General features: G+C 37.2%; 1 protein-coding gene across 2 annotated transcripts in view; it reads right to left on the bottom strand.

Annotated features, from left to right (window-relative positions):
- Window positions 1-23,512, bottom strand: part of FBN2 (fibrillin 2) — a 219,170-nt gene that overhangs the window by 151,465 nt on the left and 44,193 nt on the right. For both annotated transcript variants that reach the window (XM_081501841.1, XM_081501840.1), the window contains exons 6-7: window positions 8,866-9,063; window positions 308-433 (exon numbers count right to left, since the gene is read on the bottom strand). In XM_081501841.1, coding sequence (XP_081357967.1) covers window positions 308-433; window positions 8,866-9,063 — 324 coding nt within the window. The remainder of the gene's footprint in view (window positions 1-307; window positions 434-8,865; window positions 9,064-23,512) is intronic.

The raw sequence follows: 23,512 nt of genomic DNA, 5'->3' as shown, positions 1-23,512 counted from the left end.
AATGTTTGATATAATTTTGTAAGTGAAATAGAAAACTATTAAGGAAAAATAAAAACTGTTGGATTGCTGCCATTCTCACTACTATATAGAAACTGAGAAAAACCAAATGTAAAATGATACTGGTTCTTTTTTCCAAATGAAACCCATTAAACATACAAACCAACACAAAACTACTCTAATGTTATTCCTTCACTTTCACATTAAAGTAAATCATCATAATTGCAATTAAATTCTCCAAAACTCAAAACGAAGTCATATTTTTCTCAGATTCAGAGTCAGACATGTCCCTTGACAGGGAGATACTCACCTTCACATTTCTGAGTAGTTTCACTCTGCTTGTGACCAGCAGGACATTTGCATTCAAAAGAGCCCACTGTATTGATACAGTTTCCTCCCTGGCATATCCCAGGAATAGCCTGGCATTCATCAACATCTGTAAGAACAAAGTATTTTCGATATAGATATCACTAGTTTTCAGAATATCTATCTACACATGTGTATTTCTTTAATATATAGCAGAAATCCACTTGTTCTCAAAGGAATAGTGTGAGGGGAGTCAGGATCCCTTTGTATGCATGTATTTTAATTTAGGTAAATGGTGTATGTTAAAGACCTCATTTTGTCTCTTGGTTTTTTGACTTTTAGAACTTTGTTTATAAAATCCATCCATACTGTTTTGTGGACAACCAATCTCTTGGTTTGATTTGCTGCAGAAGACTTCCTTTTATTTTTAATTGGAATATAATTGCTTTACAATGTGGTTTCAGTATCCGCTTGAGCCTTCCTCCCTGCTCGCCTCCCCCACTCCACCCCATCCCTCTAGGTTGTTTCCGAGCACCAAGCTGAGCTCCCTGTGTTATATATACAGCAGTTTCCCACTAGCTGTTTTACACACGATCATGTATACATGTCAAGGCTACTTTCTCAATTTGTCCACTCTCCTGGTGATGAATATTCAGCATCCTCTAACTTTTCATCACCTCAGAAGAACAAACACACAATCTGAAAAGACTTATCTATTAAAGTAATTTAAGTCTTAGTTTAAAATCTTTGCCCGAAGAAAACTTCAGGTCTAGGTGGCTTTGCTGTTAAATTCTTTCAAACACTTAAGAAAGAAACAATTACAGTTGTACTCAAAGTCACACAGAAAAAAGAATAGAGAACACTGCCCAACCCATTTCACTGAGTTGGCATCACTCTGAAGCCAAAGCCAGAGGAAGAACTGATGTAAGAAGGAACTGATGTAAGGAGGAAAACAGGAAGAATAACATCTTTTGGGGATGAGCATACAAAAATTATTAGCAAGTCAACTTTAGCAATATATAAAATATAGAAACCTTTAGCAATATATAAAAAGTTAATATATCATGACTAAGTAAAACGTTTATTCCAGGAATTTAGGGTTTCCACATTCAAACATAAATCAATTCATCAAACAGATTAAGGAAGAGACAACATATGAATATCTCTTAGATGTGAAAAAAGCAACGGCAAAGTTCAACACTCATTCATGATCACTAATAGATTTTTAAAAATCTCAGTAAGCCAGAAATACAAGGGAATATCCTTCACCTGATAAAGACCCTGTATAAAAAAACTACAGCTAACACACTCTAGGAGATTGGGAAAAATTTCTTTATTTAGAGTTTCTGAGTCTTTCATTTTGTATCTAAATTCATCTTAATTTCTCTCTGTGTAAAAGGTAATTTAGTATATTGTTATGATGAACATGGTATATAAAAGGGCATACAATATATAAGGTTATGCAGATTTACATTAGCTATCCAAATTGACAGGCCAACATAACAGATTTATTAATATTATATCTTTATATAACAATTGATATACTCATTGTAAGAAACATTAAAGATGCAGAAAAACAGAAAATTAAAAGAGATAACCATTGATACATTAGTAGTCTGTTTTTTTAGAATTATTCATATACAAATTCAGAGTGGTGGTCTGTTTATTTAATCAGAATAAGCCCACACTATATGCGTTGTTCTGCCTCTTATCTTTTTCCATTAAAATATTTTACTGATACGTTTCTACGTCAGTGTATATTGATTTATCCTGTTATTTTTTGGTGAGCCCACAAGTTTGGTATATCTTACTGTGTAAATTGGGGCTTCGCCAGTGGCTTAGCAGTAAAGAATCCATCTGCAACGCAAGAGACTCAGGAGACAAGGGTTTGATCCCTGGGTTGGGAAGATCCCCTGGAAAAGGAAATGGCAACCCACTCCAGTATTCATGCCTGGAAAATCCCATAGACAGAGGAGCCTGGAGGGCTCTAGTCCACAGGGTCACAAGAGTCGACACAACTGGGCACAGTACACAAAATATTTTTATCCTGAGATGAAAATAGGTATCACTGTCTTATTAAAGGATATCTGATCCAAACAAAAAGCAACTAAAATGAATTATATGACAAGAAGTTTATATACTGAACAGTTTCATTTACAACATTTCAAACTGCATTATTTTAAAAATGTACTACGTTTCTACCCTTATTACAGTGTAGTAAAAAACACCCGTAGAAACTGCTTTTTTCCTGGTAGATAAATCAGAGAAAGAATATTTTGGTATAAAATGAAAAACGAGGCCAAACCTATAAATCCCTTAATACTCTTCATAAAAACTTTGACTACATATTTAGTAGATTCAGTAATTTTTCAAAGGAAAAAGCATTCTGACTTTACAGGGTTTATTTTGTAATTGCCTGAAAAGTACTTTTCCTAGAAAAAATAAATAGAACTTTTATTTTTGAAATATCCTACACAGCTATACAGAATTAATTTCTTTTAGGGAGATCATTAATCACTAAAATAAAAAAGAAAGTTTTAAAGAAATCTCATCGAAATAATCAACAGGAACCTAGAAGCACACACAAGTGCTCCCTATAAAAACAAAAGAAGCAAGCCTCAGACCTTCAAATTATGTAAGAGTTTCTGCATCTTCCAAGCTAGCATAAGGAACCACTAATGTCTGATGGGTTTTCCACTGTACAAATTATACAGATGTGTTTCTGTTCTTCCCTTCAATTCAGGCAGAGGCTTATTATTTCTTTAAATGTTGGATAACTTCAAATCACATACAAGAATTTTACAGAATAAAATTAAATCTTTTGAAACTTAAACCTTATGCAATCACTTCAGTCTATGTCTACTAAGGTTACAAATAACGTGACAAAGCAATAGTAATTCTAGTTTATGAACTCGGTTATTCTCCAACTTCTCCAAATAAACTTGCCTTAAGAGATAATAAACTGATTTTATTATATAAATTAGTATTAGATAGTATATTATTTTTAGCTGACATTAAAATGTGAAAAATATGTGCCAGCACTATAGGCATATAAAAAGTTCATTTAATTTATATCTGTGGGAACTAAGGACCAATTTCTATTACTGTACTAATAGTGCATGAGTTTTTAACTTGGTCTGTCCCCAAATAAGATTCACTTTTAAAATGTAAGTTATTTCTACACCCCATAGATATTCATACACAGTACTTATATTTCTACAAAAACAAATGCCAGTCTTTAAGTACAACAATTGAAAAATAGTCCTGTCTCTATCTGGGGCCTAAGACATACAGGCTGTCTCGGCAACTGTTCAGTGTGGTTTGATTCAGCCAGAATATCGATTCACGCATTCACAAAATTCCAATGCTGAATAAATGACCATCTCAGTAAGTAAATATTGGTAACTTACTACCTGTGGGACTTCAAACTTGAAATAAAAAAAAAAACAGAGCATGGTTTTGTCTCAATCCTCTTTGTCTCAAGAAATGTCATCATTGTTTATCCCAATGTCAAAGTCAGAAACCCAAGAGAGAAACTGGGCATCCTCTTACTTGTCTCACTTCTTCCCATCAGTAACAAGTGCCTGCTTCCCAAATATATCTCAAATCTTGGCTCTCTGCCTCTACTCTGGCCTCAAGCTTCATCATATATCACCTGTACTGTCACAGGAAACTTCTGAGTTTTTTTTTTTTCTTCCACTCTGGTCCCCCCTAGAGTTGATTCTTTGCAGAACAACTAAAATACTTCTATTTACAAAAGTATGTATCAAAGCCAGAAGTCTGTAGACCCTGCCACACTGTTTCCTGGTCTATGAGTTGCTTGAGAGAAGTTTGAGATCTGTTAGGGTATCCCTTTAAAAAAGATACTTGCTTACTCTGTCTTATTATGCCCACAAGATTCTCCTTTATCTTCTCTTTTCTTAGTGAACTGCTATACCTTCCAAACTGCAAACTGAAACTTTTATCTATTTTAGAAAATTTTCTGTTGTTTTCAGTTCATTCCTTCAGCTTTCTTTACCACCTTTCTGCTTCTTTACAATCATTATTTATTGTCCTCTGACATTTCACTTTATGATTTCCTCAAGCTTATCAACCTTTGTCATGACTTTTTTCAGTTTTATGTAAGTCTGTATGTGTATATGTAATATTTGCCTTTCATTAGGTAAAGTTTTTATTCCTTCAGTTTCTTTCTTGAGTATGATCAGTACGCACTACACATCTCTGACTGTCTTTACTGAACTCTTAGAATGCTTCTTCGAGCACCTGTTAAGAGTAGAAACACATTATTTTTCATTTCCATGAGATAAAAGAGTACATGAAATTTGTGTTAATTTAGATAATTCTTCCGTGAAGCATGTTCTTCTATCTTTTCCTCATGTTCTTTCTCTCTTTCAGTTTTTACATGTAAACCTTTCCTCTTTAGTACTGCAAGAAGATCCAACCAGTCCATCCTAAAGGAGATCAGTCCTGGGTGTTCATTGGAAGGACTGATGTTGAAGCTGAAACTCCAATACTTTGGCCACCTCATGCGAAGAGCTGACTCATTTGAAAAGACCCTGATGGTGGGAAAGATTGAGGGCAGGAGGAGAAGGAGACAACAGAGGATGAGATGGTTGGATGGCATCATCGACACAATGACATGGGTTTGGGTAGACTCTGGTAGTTGGTGATGGACAGGGAGGCCTGGTGTGCTGCGGTTTATGGGGTCGCAAAGAGTCGGATACAACTGAGTGACTGAACTGAACTGAACTGAACTTGTCTTTAAATGGAGCCATTTTCTGCTGAAGCAAGAGTAGAGAGAGCTAAGAAGAATCAGGTTGATTTGAAAACTTCTACAAGGAATATTGCCTGCAGCAGCATCTTATCATACTCTCTGCACTTGCTTTAAAATTTTAAGTTTACACTATCTGAAAACCTCAAAGACCCAAAGTCAAGTACTAATCTTAAATAAAATCTCCTAATTAGAGTGAACTTGTAAGTCAGTATTAAAAAGAATTTAATTGTAAAAATAATAATAATAATAACACAACATATGCAAGTGACAGTTCATGATATATTTATTTGAAGTTTACAAATATTCTTGAAAAACAGCTAATGCCACTTTTTTATGCCTTTAATTCACTCATTTTATGCTAGCTTAAATTTTAAGTCCTATGTGAGGCAACTTTGGTTCCTTTGTGTTTAATAAAATGAAGAATATACAAGACTAAATGTAGATTAGACTTAGGCTTATGGACTAGAACTGAAATGCTCTCAACATGGAAGGAGTCAAGAATCATTATGACTGACCTCACAGCACCCTAGGAAGGGGTTTCTTCTGACACAGCTTATTTAAGTCCAGAAAGTCATGACAGCAACAGTGAAAAGTAAAAAAAAAAAAAATTACTAGTTTCCTCACAGCTTAATTTTTTTTTAAGTATCGTTTTAATTTCATATTGGATCTCATTTTTCACAGTTACTTTTTTGATTATAAGGTCCCCTTTCATTCCCTCCTAGGCTACAGATAAAGTAATTCATTAATTGCATCAGTTACAGGATAGTATTATATTTAGAACTTCAGCAATGTCCTCCCTTGGCTAATATAAACCGTATTTTAAAACCAACATTAAGCTATTTACTGTCATCATCTACACAGCTAAATGTTTTCAACTCTACAAAAATTTTCAACTACTCCTTAAAAAAGATCACTATTATAAAAAAGTATGATATGTATCATGCTTTACTGTCTTATTGTTTCCCATTCTATTACCTTCCAACTTAATTTGGCAGAGTATTTGGGAAACAGTCTAGGAATTTAAAGGGGAAAATGAAATCACAGTAAGATGTAGTCTTAAAATAGCCTGAACTGAAGATTAGTGTTTAATTGAGAGCATTCTGACGATGCCATGATTTTGAAATAAAGCAGAACTTGTTTTTCCAGACATTTTAACCATGTGGCAAATTTCATTTTGCTCCTGTAGCTGTATTAATCCATTATACTTTTAGGCAAATGGAGCCCAAAACTTATCTTTGCTGCATAAACAAAATCAAACAAATAAGCTTTCAGACATTACTCAATCCTGAAGGACATTCAGGAAGTTTGAGATCAGATGACACATTTTCCGTAATTGTGTTCAGAAAAACTAGGCCTCTTTGACAAAATATCAGTGTAAAAAGGTTTAACTACAAATACAAAAGATGAGGAGAGTCAGTAATTTGTGATTTTTTTTTTTTGGTAGAAATTAAGGGCTTTTTTCAACCAGGACTATTTCTATGAAACAGTGGTTTTTGAAAGTATTTTAGTATCAATTCCATTTATTAATTTAAAGATATTTACTGAGTATCTACCGCGTGTTAGACACTATTCTAAATGCCTCAGAAACATTAATGAATAAAACAGATTTTTGCCCAAATGGAGCTTACATTCTAGTTAGGGGAGAGTAAAAGCAAGAAGGGGCTTAACCTGGTGGCTCAGAAGGTACAGAATCCGCGTGCCAATGTAGAAGACACAGGTTTGATCCCTGGGTCGGGAAGATGCCCTGGAGAAGGGAATAGCAACCTCTCCAGTATTCTTGTCTGGAGAATTCCCTGGACAGAGGAGCCTGGTGGGCTACAGTCCATGGGGTCTCAAAGAGTTGGACACGACTGAGCAACTAACACTTTCACTTTCACTTTCAAAAGCAATAAAGACAATAAACAGGCAAGTGCATTAGAAGGTGAAAAGTGCCAGAGAATAAACAAAAGTTTTTACTCTAGTAAATCTGGTCAGTGTTAATCTAGTAGATCTACACAGTATTTATATTTAATAGTAATCTATTAATTATATAAATTATACAGTAAACTATATCTAATCTAGGAATTCTATGTAGTACAGTAAATAAACACTATATATTATATATTAATAGCACAGTATATATTCTGTAGAAAAAAATGTTGCTTTATCAAGAACTCTATATAATCATACCATTAGTCATATCAATGATTTAGAATTTTATTATCCACAGTAAACAACAGATTAAAAATGATATTTAACTTGATTTTCATATTTGTTGTGGTTTGTACTAATCCAAGAGACAGAATATTCACAAAACCATTCTAAGGCCACAGCTGACAAGGCTTTTACATGCAATTAAATATAAAGCTGATAATTTGTTGGGTTATATGGTCACCCTTGGGGCTTCCTAGGTGGCAGAGTGGTAAAGAATCTGCCTGTCAATACAGGAGACTCAAGAGATGCAGGTTTAATTCCTGGGTTGGGAAGATTCCCTGGAGGAGGAAATGGCAGCCACTTCAGTATTCTTGTCTGGGAAATCTCATGGACAGAGAAGCTTGGCGGGCTACAGTCCATGGGGTCACAAAAGAGTCGGAGAGGACTTAGCGACTATACAACAACAGGGTCATCCCTTGGGTATCCCTGTAGTTCTGGTTTGAAAAGAGTTTAGATGCAGACCATTTTTGAAACTACAAAACTAACAAAAATCTTTGGCGGCCACTGTCAGAAATATACTTACCAAATTATGCAGAGCACTCAGATTTTATAATTCGATGGACTGAGCTTATGTACAGGCTCCTCAATCGACCAATTCTCATTTGGGGTTTGGGCACTGGCCTGGCTTTCCACAATATACCATTTACATGAGCTGCATAAGCAACTTCTCTACCTCTGACACTGGTTACTAACATCAATTTGAAAGATTTCACATCTAACTTTGTATATGATTTAATTATAACAAAGTCTAACTAACTCCCATGTCTTATAATGAATAACATCATTTCTGTGAATAATACAGAAGTACTTTTCACTTTCCTTTCACCTTACTACCACGTGAAAGCTCATTATAGCACCCTGTTCCAAGCTCTAAAAATGCACTTAATCCATATATCAGAGAAGTTGCTAAGAAGACTAAGAATCATGGTGGCTGAAAATTAATTAATCGTTCAGTAAGTATATGACAATTTCCACTATTTGGGTTAAAGTTGATGGTTGTAGCATTCTCAGGGCCCGGGTCTAGCCCTGATACATATATGTCAGGATGTGGCTGGGAAGATTGCCTGGAGACAAGATTGTAACCGACTGATTAATAAGCTCAGAAGTAACTGCAGTCAAGGTTGGAGTTACTGCTTTGTCTCTGAAGACACTATTGAGAATCGCAGATGGCTCACTTTTTCCCTGTCACCTGAGTTCGGGTTCTCATATCTTTACTGAGATGGGAAAGACAGAAAAAATGTGTCCCCCGGGTATTCACATATGCATAGTTTGAGGGGCTGTAGTAGGGAATGTGTAACGCCATCTGGATGAAGACATGGAATGGCTTATCTTCTGATTGTATTAAATATTTTTAAAATTTCCCCCAATTTTTCGTACCTCTCTTCTACCTCTCTGTCAGTTAACAATAATTTGCTATGTGGCCAGAAGATAAGCCATCTGTAGTCAGGCCCCTCATCGTCAGAGATGATAAGGCCCCTCTTGGAAACAGCTTTGGGTTAAAGGCTCCCATCCACCAAGGCAGATTTCCCCAGTGCAGTGAAAGGAGCCCAGACAACGCGGGTGGTTCGGTGCACACAGGCTGAAGGCTCACTCACCTTGGCAAGCTCCAGTGCGTATGTTGGGGATGAAGCCCCGTCGGCAGGGCTGAGGCTGGGCTGGACACATCTCGCAGGGGTGGCCCCAGGCCCGTCCGATGGTGGCACAGCACAGAGTCTTTGTACACACAATGCCCGTAAGCTGCCCCTGGCACATCTGGTTGTTGACCTGAGTGAAACACGGACCCGTCCTGTAATCTGGAATGTGAAAGAAGGCAGACAGACAGGTTTTAAGGCCACACACCAATCTCAAAACCAGCACCTTCAAATACATAGAACAAGAGACTTTCTTCTGATTAAAATGCTGAATGACAAAAGGCCAAGAATTTCATCGCGAAAACTCAGAATTTGTCAATAATGAGAAGTGCATTACAAGACTTCAATGTATTCTACCTTAGACATTGTAAATAGGTGGCTCAAGGGCTGTGTCTGGGACACAGATGTGTTTTCTTGGCCCGTCTAATGTTTTAAAATGAGTACCCAACATTGTAAATGGGAAATTTCACATGAAATTTATATTTCTGGCTTTTCTTAAAAAGTTGGACATTCTGGCCCTGCTAGGCCTGTCACACTGCATGGCAGTGGTGAAGAGGCCCCTCTATGACACCGCAGCCCAGCCACCCAGCTCTCTCCACTCACTGGATTTCCCCACCTGTGCCCTGATGGCACCTGCTTTAATGACTCCTCTGTACTTGTCAATATTCTGAAGTCCCTAAAAAAGTTCAGAAAATCAAAACAGAACCAATGAAGACACACCCTTCCATACCACATATATATATATATTTAGGCACTCTAGATTGTTTATAATCATTTAGTACTAACAGTTTGGCTTCTGTCTCCTTGTCAGTCTGTTTTAATTCTCTGTGTAGCTCACCTAGAAAGATGGTACTAATGAGGCCCATGATCATGGATTCCTTCCAAGTTAATATTATATGATCTCTGATTTCTAGAAGATGCTTGTACCATTGTCCAGCTCTGTCACATGATAATAAAAACTTTAGCAAATGTATGTCACATATGATCTATAAGCAGGCTCTTCTATGAATATTAAGGATAGTCTGTTATGACCCTTGCATCTCAAAGTGGTTCATGGGCAGCAACACATCCATCACTCGAGGACTGGTTAGAGATAGACTCGGGTGTCATCCCAGACTCACTGAACTAGAATATGCATTTCCCAAGATATTTAGGACATCCACTCCTGTTGCTACTGTTTTAATCACTCAGCTGTGTCTGACTCTTTGCCACTGCATGGACTGATAGCCCGCCAGGCTCCTCTGTCTGTGGGGATTCTCCAGGCAAGAATACTGGAACGGGTTGCCATTTCCTCCTTCAGGGAATCTTCGTGGCCCAGGGATCGAACCCATGTTCCCACATTGGCAGGTAAATTCTTTACCACTGAGTCACCTAGGAGATTCACAGGCACCTTAAAGTTTAAGAAGGAATTATCTAGACTATAAGCAACTTGAAAGCTGAGCATTTCTGTCTTTCCATGCTATAATTTACTCAAATGACCTTATAAGATGATCAGTACATATATACATACACATACATAAATATGTATTATTTTAAGTGAGAGAGGAGAGTGAAAAAGTTGTCTTAAAGCTCAACATTAAGAAAACTAAGATCATGCCATCTGGTCCCATCACTTCATGGGAAATAGATGGGGAAACAGTGTCAGACTTTATTTTTGGGGGCTCCAAAATCACTGCAGATGGTGATTGCAGCCATGAAATTAAAAGATGCTTACTCATTGGAACGAAAGTTATGACTAACCTGGGATAGCATATTAGAAAGCAGAGACATTACTTTGCCAACAAAGGTCCGCCCAGTCAAGGCTATGGTTTTTCCAGTGGTCATGTATGGATGTGAGAGTTGGACTGTGAAGAAAGCTGAGCGCCGCAGAATTGATGCTTTTGAACTGTGGTGTTGGAGAAGACTCTTGAGAGTCCCTTGGACTGCAAGGAGATCCAACCAGTCCATCCCAAAGGAGATCAGTCCTGGGTGTTCATTGGAAGGACTGACGTTGAAGCTGAAACTCCAATATTTTGGCCACCTCATGCGAAGAGTTGACTCACTGGAAAAGACCCTGACGCTGGGAAGGATTGGGGGCAGGAGGAGAAGGGGATGACAGAGGATGAGATGGCTGGATGGCATCACCGACTCAATGGACATGAGTTTGGGTAAACTCCGGGAGTTGGTGATAGGCAGGGAGGCCTGGCGTGCTGCGATTCATGGCGTTGCAAAGAATCAGACATGACTGAGCACTGAACTAAACTGAACTGAAGCAGACCTAAACCATTAATAAGTTTTTAATTTATTGCTTATACTTTGAAAGACACTAGAAATCACAGAAACATCAGTCTCCTAAAGACTGACCAGTTACATGACTAACATTTACAGAATTACAACAAAATACGCAAAAAAGTTTTCCCCCCTTTAAACAGAGGTTGTACGCACACAGTTTATTAACTTGGGAATGTAAGGTGATACTCAGGATTTCCTGATAAGCCTTTATGTAAATAACCTAATTCTATGTGAAGGGGAAAGCCAGAACAAGTTTATTTCAGATTTTTGTAAAAACAAAACAATGTTACATTCAATGGAAAAATAGTCAATAATGTTGGTAACAATTTTATGAAAAACTGCTCCTGGAGAAAAAAATCAAACTTGGGTCTAATTTAACATTCAAAATGCTAAGCTAGAACAACTTAGATGTCATCTAAATGCTGTAACATCACAAAAATACAACTTAAAGTCGCAAAAAATTTGTTTTTAATGAAGACTGAGGCTTTGTCAGATAGAGAAAAAAATTTTTTAAAGTTCAATACAAAGGAAACAAAATCCAAAATAGGTAACCTTTGTAGCAAGTTGGTTTAACATTCTGTTACTCTGCAGCTGAACTTCAACAAAAATAGCTCATTTTAATCCCTTACATAAGAACAACAGATGTGTTGGCTACAAATCACTTTTTTTGAAGAAGACAATCTTTTGTATTATACTTGTAGATATGTCAACCTTGTACATGCTCCCTCCCCACAGCACACATTGCCAGATTGTAAATTTTTTAAACCTACTCTATTGTCTTTCAGACAACACATTATTTTCCCCTTTTAAATAAAAATCATACTTATGATAAACTATACCCAGTTCTGAACAAGTAGGGAAAAGTCCATTCTTCACCAAAAATCTAACACACTTACTTTTTGATAGATTCACTCATATATACCTATGTTCACATTCTGTACACTTCCCACAGAGAAGCCTGCACAGAGTCATAATTTCATTCTTAAGTAAACCAATTTGTCAAAAATTCTTTTCTTCTAACTATAACACCTTCTTAAAATTATATCCTCTTATCTCTTTTTGGAGAAGAGGACTATCTAGACAAGAACATCCTCTGCAAAAAACCTTTCCAGGTGCAGGCCCTAATTAATCAACCCCAGGCCCTCCTTTCCAGGAACAGAGTTAACCATTCCTTATTTCTTTTGCCTGTATTTCCCTTCTTTAAGACTGCACTGAATCTACTTACTTATCTGCTTACATTTTGCTTTCAAACTTACAATGTAACCTACTTATTCCAGAAATACTAACAAGTAAAATGTGAGCAAATATTAGATATGAAAAGAGATTTAAATTTCCTGATCAGATTAAAAACATTCTGTCCCAGGCTTTACTAGCATTTTAACTATGGTCAAAGAGTACTGAGAGGCCTTAATTAAATATTATGACTGGCTATACATTCATCACAGTTTCACTGTGGGTAAAATATTACTGTATACTATGCTAACCATTCATAGTGAAGGTCATACGTGCAGTGCATTAACAAAGGACAAAATGGAGCAAGCTGCTTAACAACCAGTATGCTGGAATCAGTGAGCTGTAAATAGATATTTTCCTCATTACCACATGATGAAGAGAATTTTGTTAAAAATTATCCTGTGAAACACAAATATTGCTATTTTGATTTTCTAATATAATTCCACTTTTATTCATATTAAGCAATTGGTACAAGTAGCAAGCTCATCAAAAATTAAATTCCTTTAAGTTTAACTTACACAGCATATATTCACCCATCTTACATGTAAGATTCAATAATTTTCCATAAATTTTGTTGAATTGTGCAACCATCACCACAACCCAATTTTAGAACACTTGCATTATCCCAAGAAGATTCCTTGTGCTCATCCTCGGCCCCTGTCAACTGCTGATCTTTCTGTCACTATAAAGTTGCCTTTTCTGGAAAATTTCATAGAAATGAAGTCAAATAGTATGTGATTTTTTTTTTTCTGTCCAACTTCTTTTAGTTAGCATAATGTTCTTGAGGACTATCCATGCTTGCTATGTGGCATGAGTCAGCACTTCAATTCTTTTTACTGCTGAATAATATTCCACTATATGGATATTATATCAGTTGCTCAGTCGTGTCCAACTCTTTGCAACCCCATGGACTGTAGCCTGCCAGGCTCCTCTGTCCATGGAATTCAAGGGGCAATTACACTGGAATGCATAGCCGTTTTCTTCTCCAGCTGTATGGATGTATCACATCTGATAACCAAGTACTGGTCTTCTGCTGCACTGTATGGGGAATATATGTTTCACTGTTAAATAAAGTGTCAAACTGTTTATCAAAACAACTTCATGATTTTACATCCCTACCAGTAATGAATGAGATTCTAATTCCTCCACATCCTTGCTAATAGTTTCTGTTTTCTATCATTATTATAGCCTATATTATCATTTTATTTCAAACGAATACAATTCAATATATTTGATAATTCTGCTATATTTCTCAAGTCCTCTTAGTATAATTAGAGATGCTAAACAGTGCTAGGTAACAAAAGGTGAGCATTATCGTCATGTGGACAACCAGACAACCTTTGGAAAAGTTCCCGGGAGGTAAAGACAAAAATAGATCTACAGGGAATTTGGGATTGAGAGAAAAAAATTTCTCGTTTTCATTTTTTGCTTATTTATTCTTTTGTTTGTGTTGTTTTGTGGACGAGACAAGGATTTCTAAAAGACAATAATTTCTAGTACGAGACCCCTAAGGAATCAGGCTGAGAATGAAAGCAGAATTTGTGTAGAGGAGCTATCCTTAGATAGAAGAACAAAAACTCTGTTCGTGTAACCCAAGGGAGGAAGGGCAGACTGCACAGAGAGGTCGGCATGTTTATACGGCGGAGGAGGAGTCATGACCTCTTGGATACCTTTTCCTTTCCTTGTGAAACAGGAGGTGGACACTAGGTCTCTGGCAGAGGTTGGTTGGAGCGTCAGATCATGGAGGCTAACTGAGACGGACACCGAAGATACCTCTCAGGAGAGGGAGCTGTCCTAAGAATTCACAGAGGATTCCCAGGGACATCCAGCATGTCTCTGTGGTGGACGAACAAGATGGAATTTAGAGTGGGCATCATCTGTCTGTGTTGTGACTTTTTCCAATAGCTCTAGGCAGCAGAGAAGCTTTCTGAGAGATAAGGGTGAGTCCAGGACTAGAGTTTTGTCTGTCAGAGAAGAAAAAATGATTCAGAACAGCAAATGTGTTAGGACACATTCATAGACCGTGGAATCTACACTGGATGAGATGGGAAGTGAGAAAAGGAACAGATGGACAGAGAAGTGAGAGAAAGCAGTAAGGTCAACAGATGAGGTGTCCCCAAGAAGCCCCACAAGAGAAGGGAAGTGAGTCATAGTGATAGCCATACATCAGCTGTTCATGTGGTTGTAGTATGATTTATTTAACTGTCAGCAGAACGCAGTTATGGTCCACAGCTGCGCAGATGGACACTGCATAATTCAGGAAAGCTAGCCCCAACTACTCTAATGTAAATGACATCCCCTGGAATTGTGCAGTCAAATAATGCCCTAAAGATATTCAAAATTTCATTCATCCCCACTTTAGTATACAAAGAATTCCCTGATCCCAGACAGTGTATGAAAATACGTAAGATTTCCCATCAAGTTCCACAGTCTTTGAACTTAAGCAAGCAGGCAGCATTTCCATTCTCAGGAACCAAAGAAAGGCAACATGCAATCCAGCGATCGCCCTGTGGGAGTTGCAGACAGGAGTGAATACAACACAGATCTATGGAATGTGTGAAACCTAAGTCAAATGCTCCTGGCAACACCACCACCTCCTTTGAGTAATGGAGTTGTTGACATACCAATGACAATAAGGTTGACTGCATCCCATTATGGTTCTAATTGAGAATCTATCTAGTCAGTCTGCCAGCTGAAATCTCTCACAGATATAACTGGAACACGCAGGGAAGGCAACACCTCAAATCATATAGTATCCTTAGTCTCAATAAAATTTGCCTGACTGTCTACAAGTCCAGACTTCATGGTGGGTCTAAATATTTAACTCAGATAAATGAGACAGCAACTATCTTCCATGATGGACAAACAACTGCCAACCTCAGGAAATTTCAGAATTAAGTACAGAAATGTTGAAGGGGATCAAACCCATTAAATTAAGAACCTGTGCAAAATTTATGCACCTGTAATCTTTCCTAGGGCTTCCCTGGTGGCTCAGTGGTAAAGAATCCGTCTGCAATGCAGGAGACTTGGGTTCGATCCCTGGCTTGGGGAAGATCCCCTGGAGAAGGAAATGGCAACCCACTCCAGTATTCTGGCCTGGAGAATTCCATGGACAGAGAAACCTGGCAGGTTATAGTCCATGGGGTCGCAAAGAGTCAGATACGACTGAGAGACTAACACTTTCACTTTCAATATTTCCTGGTGGTTCAGTGGTAAAGAATCCACCTGACAAGCAAGAGACACAGGTTCGATCCCTGGCCCAGGAAATGGAAACCAATACCAAAATGTTTTTGTCTGGAAAATTCCATGGACAGAGGAACCTGGCAGGTTACAGTCCATGGGGTTGCAAAAGAGTTAAGACACGACTTAGCAACTAAACAACGTTTAATGGCATCTGGTTCACTCTATTAGACTGCCCTGTAAGCACAATTTAAAATAAATAATTAGGTAACTTATTTAGAGTTGTGATTTTTCATGTTAAAATGTGACTATGCTTAGATACAGAACTGGATCATTTAAGTGAACTTCAGATTTTTATAAATTTATTTGAGTATTTGGACATTCAAATTTTAATTAGGTTTATGAGAGCTATTTGAGTTCTTAAAAAGGTTTTTAAGTTGTATAATTTAAGTACTTAAGGGAGATATTAGGTGTATTCAATATATTATAGCAGTTTAAAAGGTAGGGAGGTGTTCCATTAACAATGTATGAAAATGGAACCAAATACTATTTAAAGGCCTCTTAGAGTGACTACTAAAATATGCTAGACTTATTAATAGATGAGTGATATTTATAAGCTAAATTTAAAAGTTCAAGGAATATACCCTAAAGAATTGAAAGCAGGAATCTGAAGAGATATTTGGAAAACCATGTATACAACAGCATTATTCACAATAGCTAAGAGGTGGACACAACCTACATGTCCATTGACTGATGAATGAATAAACAAAATACATACAACAGAATATTATTCAGCCTTTAAACAGAAAGACATTCTGACACATGCTACAACATGGATGAACCTTAAGGAAGTTATTCTGGGTAAAATAAGCCAGTTACAAAAGGAACAAATACTGAATGATTCCACTTATATAAAATGTCTATGTCTATGAATGTAACCACATTCATAGATACAGAAAGTAGAACAGGGCTTGTCAGGGGTTGGGGCATAGGTGGGGAATTAGAGTTTAATGGGTTCAGAGTTTCAGTTTTGTGGATGAAGGGCGATGATAGCTGCACAACACTGTGAATGAATTTAATACCCTGGAACTGCACATTTAAAAATGGTCACGATGATCAATTTCACGTTATATGTTCTACACAATTAAAAAATATTTTTTTAAATTCCTAAAATAACCAGGACTTTGAAATCATTTTTAAATAAAACAAACTTGAGTTTTTAACACCAAAATAAAAAAACCTCGAGTCTTTTTTTACATACAGAGTCACCGCTGAGGGCACTGAAACGTCTCCTTTCCACACTGCCCACCTTCTTTGGGATGGATATTTATGTTGTTCACAACTGCCCACAAAGGCACAGAATGCTGCATGGGTCTTTACTACATAGCTTGGCAGGTTTTCTGTAAGGTAAATTTGTAGCACTGGAATTGCTGGCTCAACTAGCCAGTTTGAAAAATATTACAGAATTGCTCTCTGAATAAGTGGTAACCAACATATACTCTCAACAGTAGTCCACTCCTTCCAACACTGAGTAGAAGCAAACGGTTTGTGTTCATTCAATGAGTGAAAAACGGTATCTCTGACAGGGCAACTCATTGTCCCTACGTATTAACGAGCAAGAGAAGAAAATTAAGTCTTTAAGGCAGGCACTTTAAAATGACTCTAGAAACTATCTCAATTTATTTTGAAGTGCTAAAAAAAGTGTACGTCATTTTTACACATGAAAAAACTAAAAATCATACACTAAGTAATATGTGGAGAATCAAAGAGCTGATAAAAAGTGAAGTGACGCTGGACTTGGCCATCTACCTCACGCCAAAGCAGTGTACCATACCTGCTGCATTTGCTAGGCCCCGAGACACAGAATATTCAGTCTCAACTTTTGGTAACTTTGCCACCTCCTAACAGAACAAACCCCTTTACCATTTAAGTGAATACTGTCACAGTTTCACAAATGTCTCTTCCCAGCCCAAGCACAATCTCCTAATTTCCAATGAGCAAGTCCAGTCTTGCTTTGTTTCTGATTTCTCCCAAAGATGAGTCTCTATCTAGCCAGATTACATTAGGGAGAAATTCTCTCTCTAACAGCGAAACATTAAAGACCCTGCTTCTGCAAATGGATGAGTAATTACTTTAATTACCACAGTTGTATTGCATTTTGTTTCTAACATAATACTGTTACTTAATATTTCAGCAGAATGTGGACTCAGCAAATAAGAACCCTTTTCACCATTCTCTAGTCTTTCAAAGCACAAGGCTACTGCTGACATCAAAGGGCACCTGAATGAAGAGGCAGGAAAGATAATTAGGTGCTGCCCAATGATGCAAACAAAATTGCTATCTTTGATGTCACACTTCATAAGGAGGAGGGCCATCAGAGATATAGTCCTAAAACTCACTGTCTATGAACTTAAAGTGCACTCTCCCAAGAGCAAAACCAATTAACTTACTCTAAGGATGACAGAAATTGCATAAGATTATAAACTAGTAAGATTATTTAAGCAGACAGATACTGTCACTTCTGAAGGAACAAGTTAAAAAGATGAAAATACCAGGGACCCACAGACATAAATGATTCACACATAAGATGGATAATATGCAAGTCAAATCAACAAAGTACTAATTTTATGGTATCTAAGAAAAACCTATTATATAATTAAGTAAGCCTAAATAATTTCAGGGAAAAGTAATACAGGCTTACAAAACATTTACCCATTATCAATGAAGTCAGAAACAGTCAATGGAAACCAATGTCTGAATGGACCTTATATATTCCTTGAATCAAATACAATGAGATCACAAGACTGGATTAAAGCAGCAGTGAATAAAATAAAATATTAGGCACAATTTAATGACAGACACTTTATATAATAATATGGATGCAATGTATTGCTTTCTTTCTGAAATTTCTGCCTAAATCATCTCCTCCTGAGTCATACAGGCAGCTACATATATATATTGAGTCAACCAAACCTCGTAAACCACAGCTTTCCCTGGAAACGTGACACACTATACAGCTGGAAAACAAACGCCCTTCTCTGTGATTCTGTCCTGACATAGAACTTCCAATATCACATCTAACTAGCAGGGTGGGGCTGGGATTTCTCCTGAGAAGACAGTAAATGCCATGTGATCCTTTAACTGGGGTTTTAGCTTTTGCGGAGTTTTAAGGAAATGCTGAAGAGCAAAAAATACCACAGGTCATTAAGACTTCTAAACAGACACAGGTAGCATCTATCATTGGCTCTACTTGACTTGCAAAGGGGGAGGCCCTGCCTTTGTGACTTGTCACATGAAGAACAGCAGGTAGTCACCAGGTCCTCCTGGCAGGGGTGGCCTAGCACGGGTGGTGGCCTACACTAGTGAAATGACTCATTTCTGGCTCTCTGGTTGGAGCAGTATACCTGTTCCTCACACATAAGCACCAGGAGAGGCTCAAGAGCAAAAGATGCCCCTGTGACCACTCAGCAGGAAGGTTACAGTACTACCATACCAGCTCAGTAAAATAAAAAAGACCGTATCTTACAAAGACAGCAAGTTTGTAACTGCTAGAGAAACCCAGAGAGCCTGACTAGCCTAGGTACTAAGGGGATTTGCTTCATGAATAGACAAACACATATTAAAAGACTAAAGCCATTTTTTTTTTTTTGGCTTAAGAAAGTAAAGCTTTTCAATATTCAAACTCAACAGAAAAACAAATGGTCACTGCTTCAAGCTAAATTAGTTGTCTAGAAGATCAGATGGAAGAAACAGCTTGCAACACAGAGCAAAATTTCTGAGAAATTAATAAGTAAAAGGTGAGACTTGTTAGAGACTGAAGACCAGAATGTCCTAGACAAGAATAATGAGGAAAAGATATACTTTTAAAAAAAAAGAGCCCCATGAAATCTCTAGATATTTGAACCTTAAGACCAGAAAGAAAAGAATCTTTCCATTTCCAGAAAGAAAGAACAGGCTATCTACAACGAAGACAGAATAGCCTAGCATTAGTTTTCTCATTTGTAGTGTCAAGATTTAAAATACAGTGAAAAAATATTTGTAGGTTATTAATTTATAATTTTTGAGAAAGGATTATTGAAGCAAAAGAGCCTACATGGTAAGACAGTAGCCTAAAATGATAACGTCAGGAACTGAAGAATGGGGGATACTTGCCATAATGAGGACTTGGAAAAAATTTATTTCTAAGATCTCAACTTCAGACTGGGAGATGTGAAAAAGTAAAACGTCTAGGAATGAGAGGAATAGGCATTATTTAATTTCTATAGTGCTGAACAGGTGTAAGAGAAGAAAAGAGGTTTCAATACAATGGTAATCATTAATTTAATGAAGAATACAGAATTTCTTAGGGCTACCCTGGTGACTCAAACGGTAAAGAATCCGCCTGCAATGCAGGAGACCCGGGTTTGATCCCTGGATTGGGAAGATTCCCTGGAAAAGGGAATGGCTCCTCACTCCAGTATTCTTGCCTGGAGAATCCCATGGACAGAAGGGCCTGTCGGGCTACAGTCCATGGAGTCGCAAAGAGTCAGACATGATTGAGCGACTAACATTTCACTTCACAGAATTTCTTAATTAAGGAAGAAGAGCAGGGGAAGCAGAGGCGTGAAATATAAGTGATTAAGCCAAAAATGATAGGCAAAGGGGAAAAGAAAAACTACAAAACATAATGATTTTTATACATAAAGTAAAATAATGAGAATAAACCAAATATACTGAAATCACAATAAACACAAACATAAGTAGTTTTTAATCAAAGAAAAAGACATTTGTGGATCTGATTAGAGTAACAAAACTTAGCTCTATTCTGTCTATAAGAAAACCATCAAAATGAAATGACAAGAGTAGGAAACAAGACAGAGAAAAATCAGGGAAAATATAAATGATATAAAACAGAAGTAGTGATAGTCAGTATCAAATAGAATGGAATTCAAGTACAGAAAGCAATCACTGAGTCCAAAAAAGTATTACATAAGGTTAAAAATTACAATTCATTAAGATATAAGACTTATACAGTAAAACTACAATGAAATATCAAAAGCAAAGTTTCAGAAAAACAAGCAAAGCTTAAAGTTATAAGAAGGATCTTTTCACATTTGACAGAGTAAGTAGACAAAAAAATCTACTCCAAGTCATTCAAGAATGCTTTTCAGAAATTAACAATTTCTGCAGCAATTAACAGAAAAATCCACCTAAGAGTGCCTTTGGTCAGCAGCTCTTAAACTTCTTTGGTTTTCAGGATCCTTAAATTATTGAGTTTCCCCAAAAGCCTTTACTCATGTGGGTTATATCTATCAATATCTACTGCATTATAAGTTAAAATTGAGAAATTTTAAAATTTGTATTCATTTAAAAATAAGTTATAAATCCCACTGCATATTAACATAAATAGTACATTTTAATGAAAAATAACGCTATGCTCCAAAACAAAACCAAATATAAATAAATAAATAGGGATACAATCAAAAAGCTTGCCTCCATAGATGGATTTACAATTTTGTACCATATAAACAAAGACTGTGGTATTGTTTTATTACAGGATCCTTATTAAGATAATCAAATACCTGATCATAAGCACATCATTATTTCAGTGAGATTCGAAAGATCCCATGGTATTTCTACTGAATATTTTTTCTTCCACAGTGTATAGGCTTCTTTGCATAGAAAAATTCTAAGTAATGTGACTGATGACATTCACCAGGAAAGAATACCTTGCTTTTTTTTTAAGGGATCACAACCAACTTTTTAAACTGTAGAATTTGTCTGTGACATGAAACAGTATTTTAAGAGAAAGAAACTTCAGCAGTTATAAATTTCACACCAATGTGGTTTGTTATAATCTGTAACAATGCTGTCCAAAACAGTAGCCACTAGCCACATGTGGCTTTCTAAATTTAAACTTTAAATTTAAATTAAATATAGCAAACATTCAGTTCCTCAGTCACACTAGCCACAGGTCAAGTGCTTAAGACCCACAGGCGGTTAGTGGCTACCACATTGGCAGCACAAAGAACATTTCCATCATCCCAGAAAGTTCCATGAATGGTACACTGGAGTAGCTGTCTTCCAGCACCACGAGGAAAGAGAGGAGACAGCCTTTCGTGTTAGGGCAAGAGTTCTTTCAGAGGTTATGTTTGAAGCTATAAAGCATCCCTATCCCTTTTCAGCGCCTAAAACGAAGTTTGTGCAGTGCAACATTTAAAGTTATCTATACAATAACTTTATTTGGATGGCATGAATAGCTTTTCTATACAGATGATGGTACGCCTGCATGCTCAGTCATTTCCGTGTCCGACTCTTTGCAACCCCATGGATTATAGCCTGCCAGACCCCATGGGATTTCCCAGGCAAGAATACTGGAATGGGTTACCAGGCCCTCCTCCAGGGGATTCCAACCCTGGGATCAAACCTGCATCTCCTGCATTGCAAGTGGATTCTTTACCCACTGAGCAACCTGGGAAGCCCTGAGAGTAGGCTTAGATGAGTTAAATAAAAAAAAAATTAAATTGCCTAGAGTCCCAAAATGGTGGATAACAAAGCCAGAATTTAAATGACAAATGTGTAAAACTCCCAAACCATGTTCTTAACCACCATAGTCTGCTATCTCACAGTGGCATCATCATTGGGAGGCAGCGTCCTGTGTCTAATGTTTCTTACTCTGCATTAAATACTCTTTACTGAATACATTTATTCTTTCCCTGGTTTTAAGACTGTAACCCCTTTATTCAGCTAATAAATGAAGTCCAGTTTATCAAATTCAATGGCCACTTTGATGTGCCTCCAAAGGGAGCCACCATGTCTCAGATGGCTGTGTGTCCAACTGGATTTAGAATTTCCACTACTCCCAGTGAGCAAGTACTCCTCAGCTATGGAAATTCTCTTTCAGCAGGCACTCTATGGAATGATGATCCAGCTGACTTCAAGTCATACCAGTACCTTAGCTTCTCCTCTCTGAGCAGGTGAACTACGAAGAGTCATTATTTCAATACTGAGAGGGGCTGCAGTGCTGGAACTGTAGACAATGCTGGCCAAGTGACCAACGAGCCAGAAACACTATCTACAGAAGGCAAAACTTACTGCTCTGTCAACTTCCAAACTAATCTGCACTGCTAGGTAGGTGGTGCGCTTTGCGACCAGGTTCCCAAAAGGTTTCCAGGCCAGTCTAGAGGAGGCATAGAAAAGCATGTTGAAAACTGGATAGCATTATTTAAATTTCGACTATTTTCAGTAACAACTTTTAAAGATGGAACATCCTTAGAGATTATCTGCCCATGTGATGAAGAGAGCAGGAAATAAAGTCCAGAGAGTTTCAGCAACTGGCCCTAAGTCAAAAGGATTTGATGGAACAGCTTGAGCCTCCTGAGTCATTCTCCTGTAGTAATCCAGATCAAATTAGAGGCTTACAGCTGATGGAGTCTGGGGTGTCAAGCGCTTCTCATGACAAAATACACCCACTGAGTTGAGATCCAGAAATATGTTCTAACTCAGTAATTCCCAAGATGTGGTCAATGGAACACCAGTTCCACAGAGTATTATGTCAAAAAAAGGATTCTGTGATCAAATATATTTGAGTTAAAAAAAAAAAAAAGGAAGAGTGCGTGTGTGCATGTGAGGGTGAAAACTCCATGACTTTCAGGAGCCCTCAGTGTACTTACGTGCATTATTAACTGCCAAGAGGAGGCTATCATAGGCAGTGTTCAAAATTTACTTGCTTTTTAAAATATTTTCATTCAATAGCATTCTTGAAGATTAGTGTGGGATGAAATGCACTTTGGCAAACACTTATCTAACTTTATCAACAGATGAGTCCCTCGTATCCTCAAACATGGCTGCCTGGAATAGATTTAATAAAATGGTATCTTTTGTGTAACTGGCTTTCCTCCAGATGACATCACTACTATCATAAATATCATGGAGAACTTCAGAAACT

Source organism: Giraffa tippelskirchi, chromosome 6 (assembly GCF_054371585.1).
Source record: "Giraffa tippelskirchi isolate mGirTip1 chromosome 6, T2T-mGirTip1v1.2.pri, whole genome shotgun sequence".
Classification (NCBI taxonomy): Eukaryota; Metazoa; Chordata; class Mammalia; order Artiodactyla; family Giraffidae; genus Giraffa; species Giraffa tippelskirchi.
This window is presented reverse-complemented; position numbering and strand designations above follow the sequence as displayed.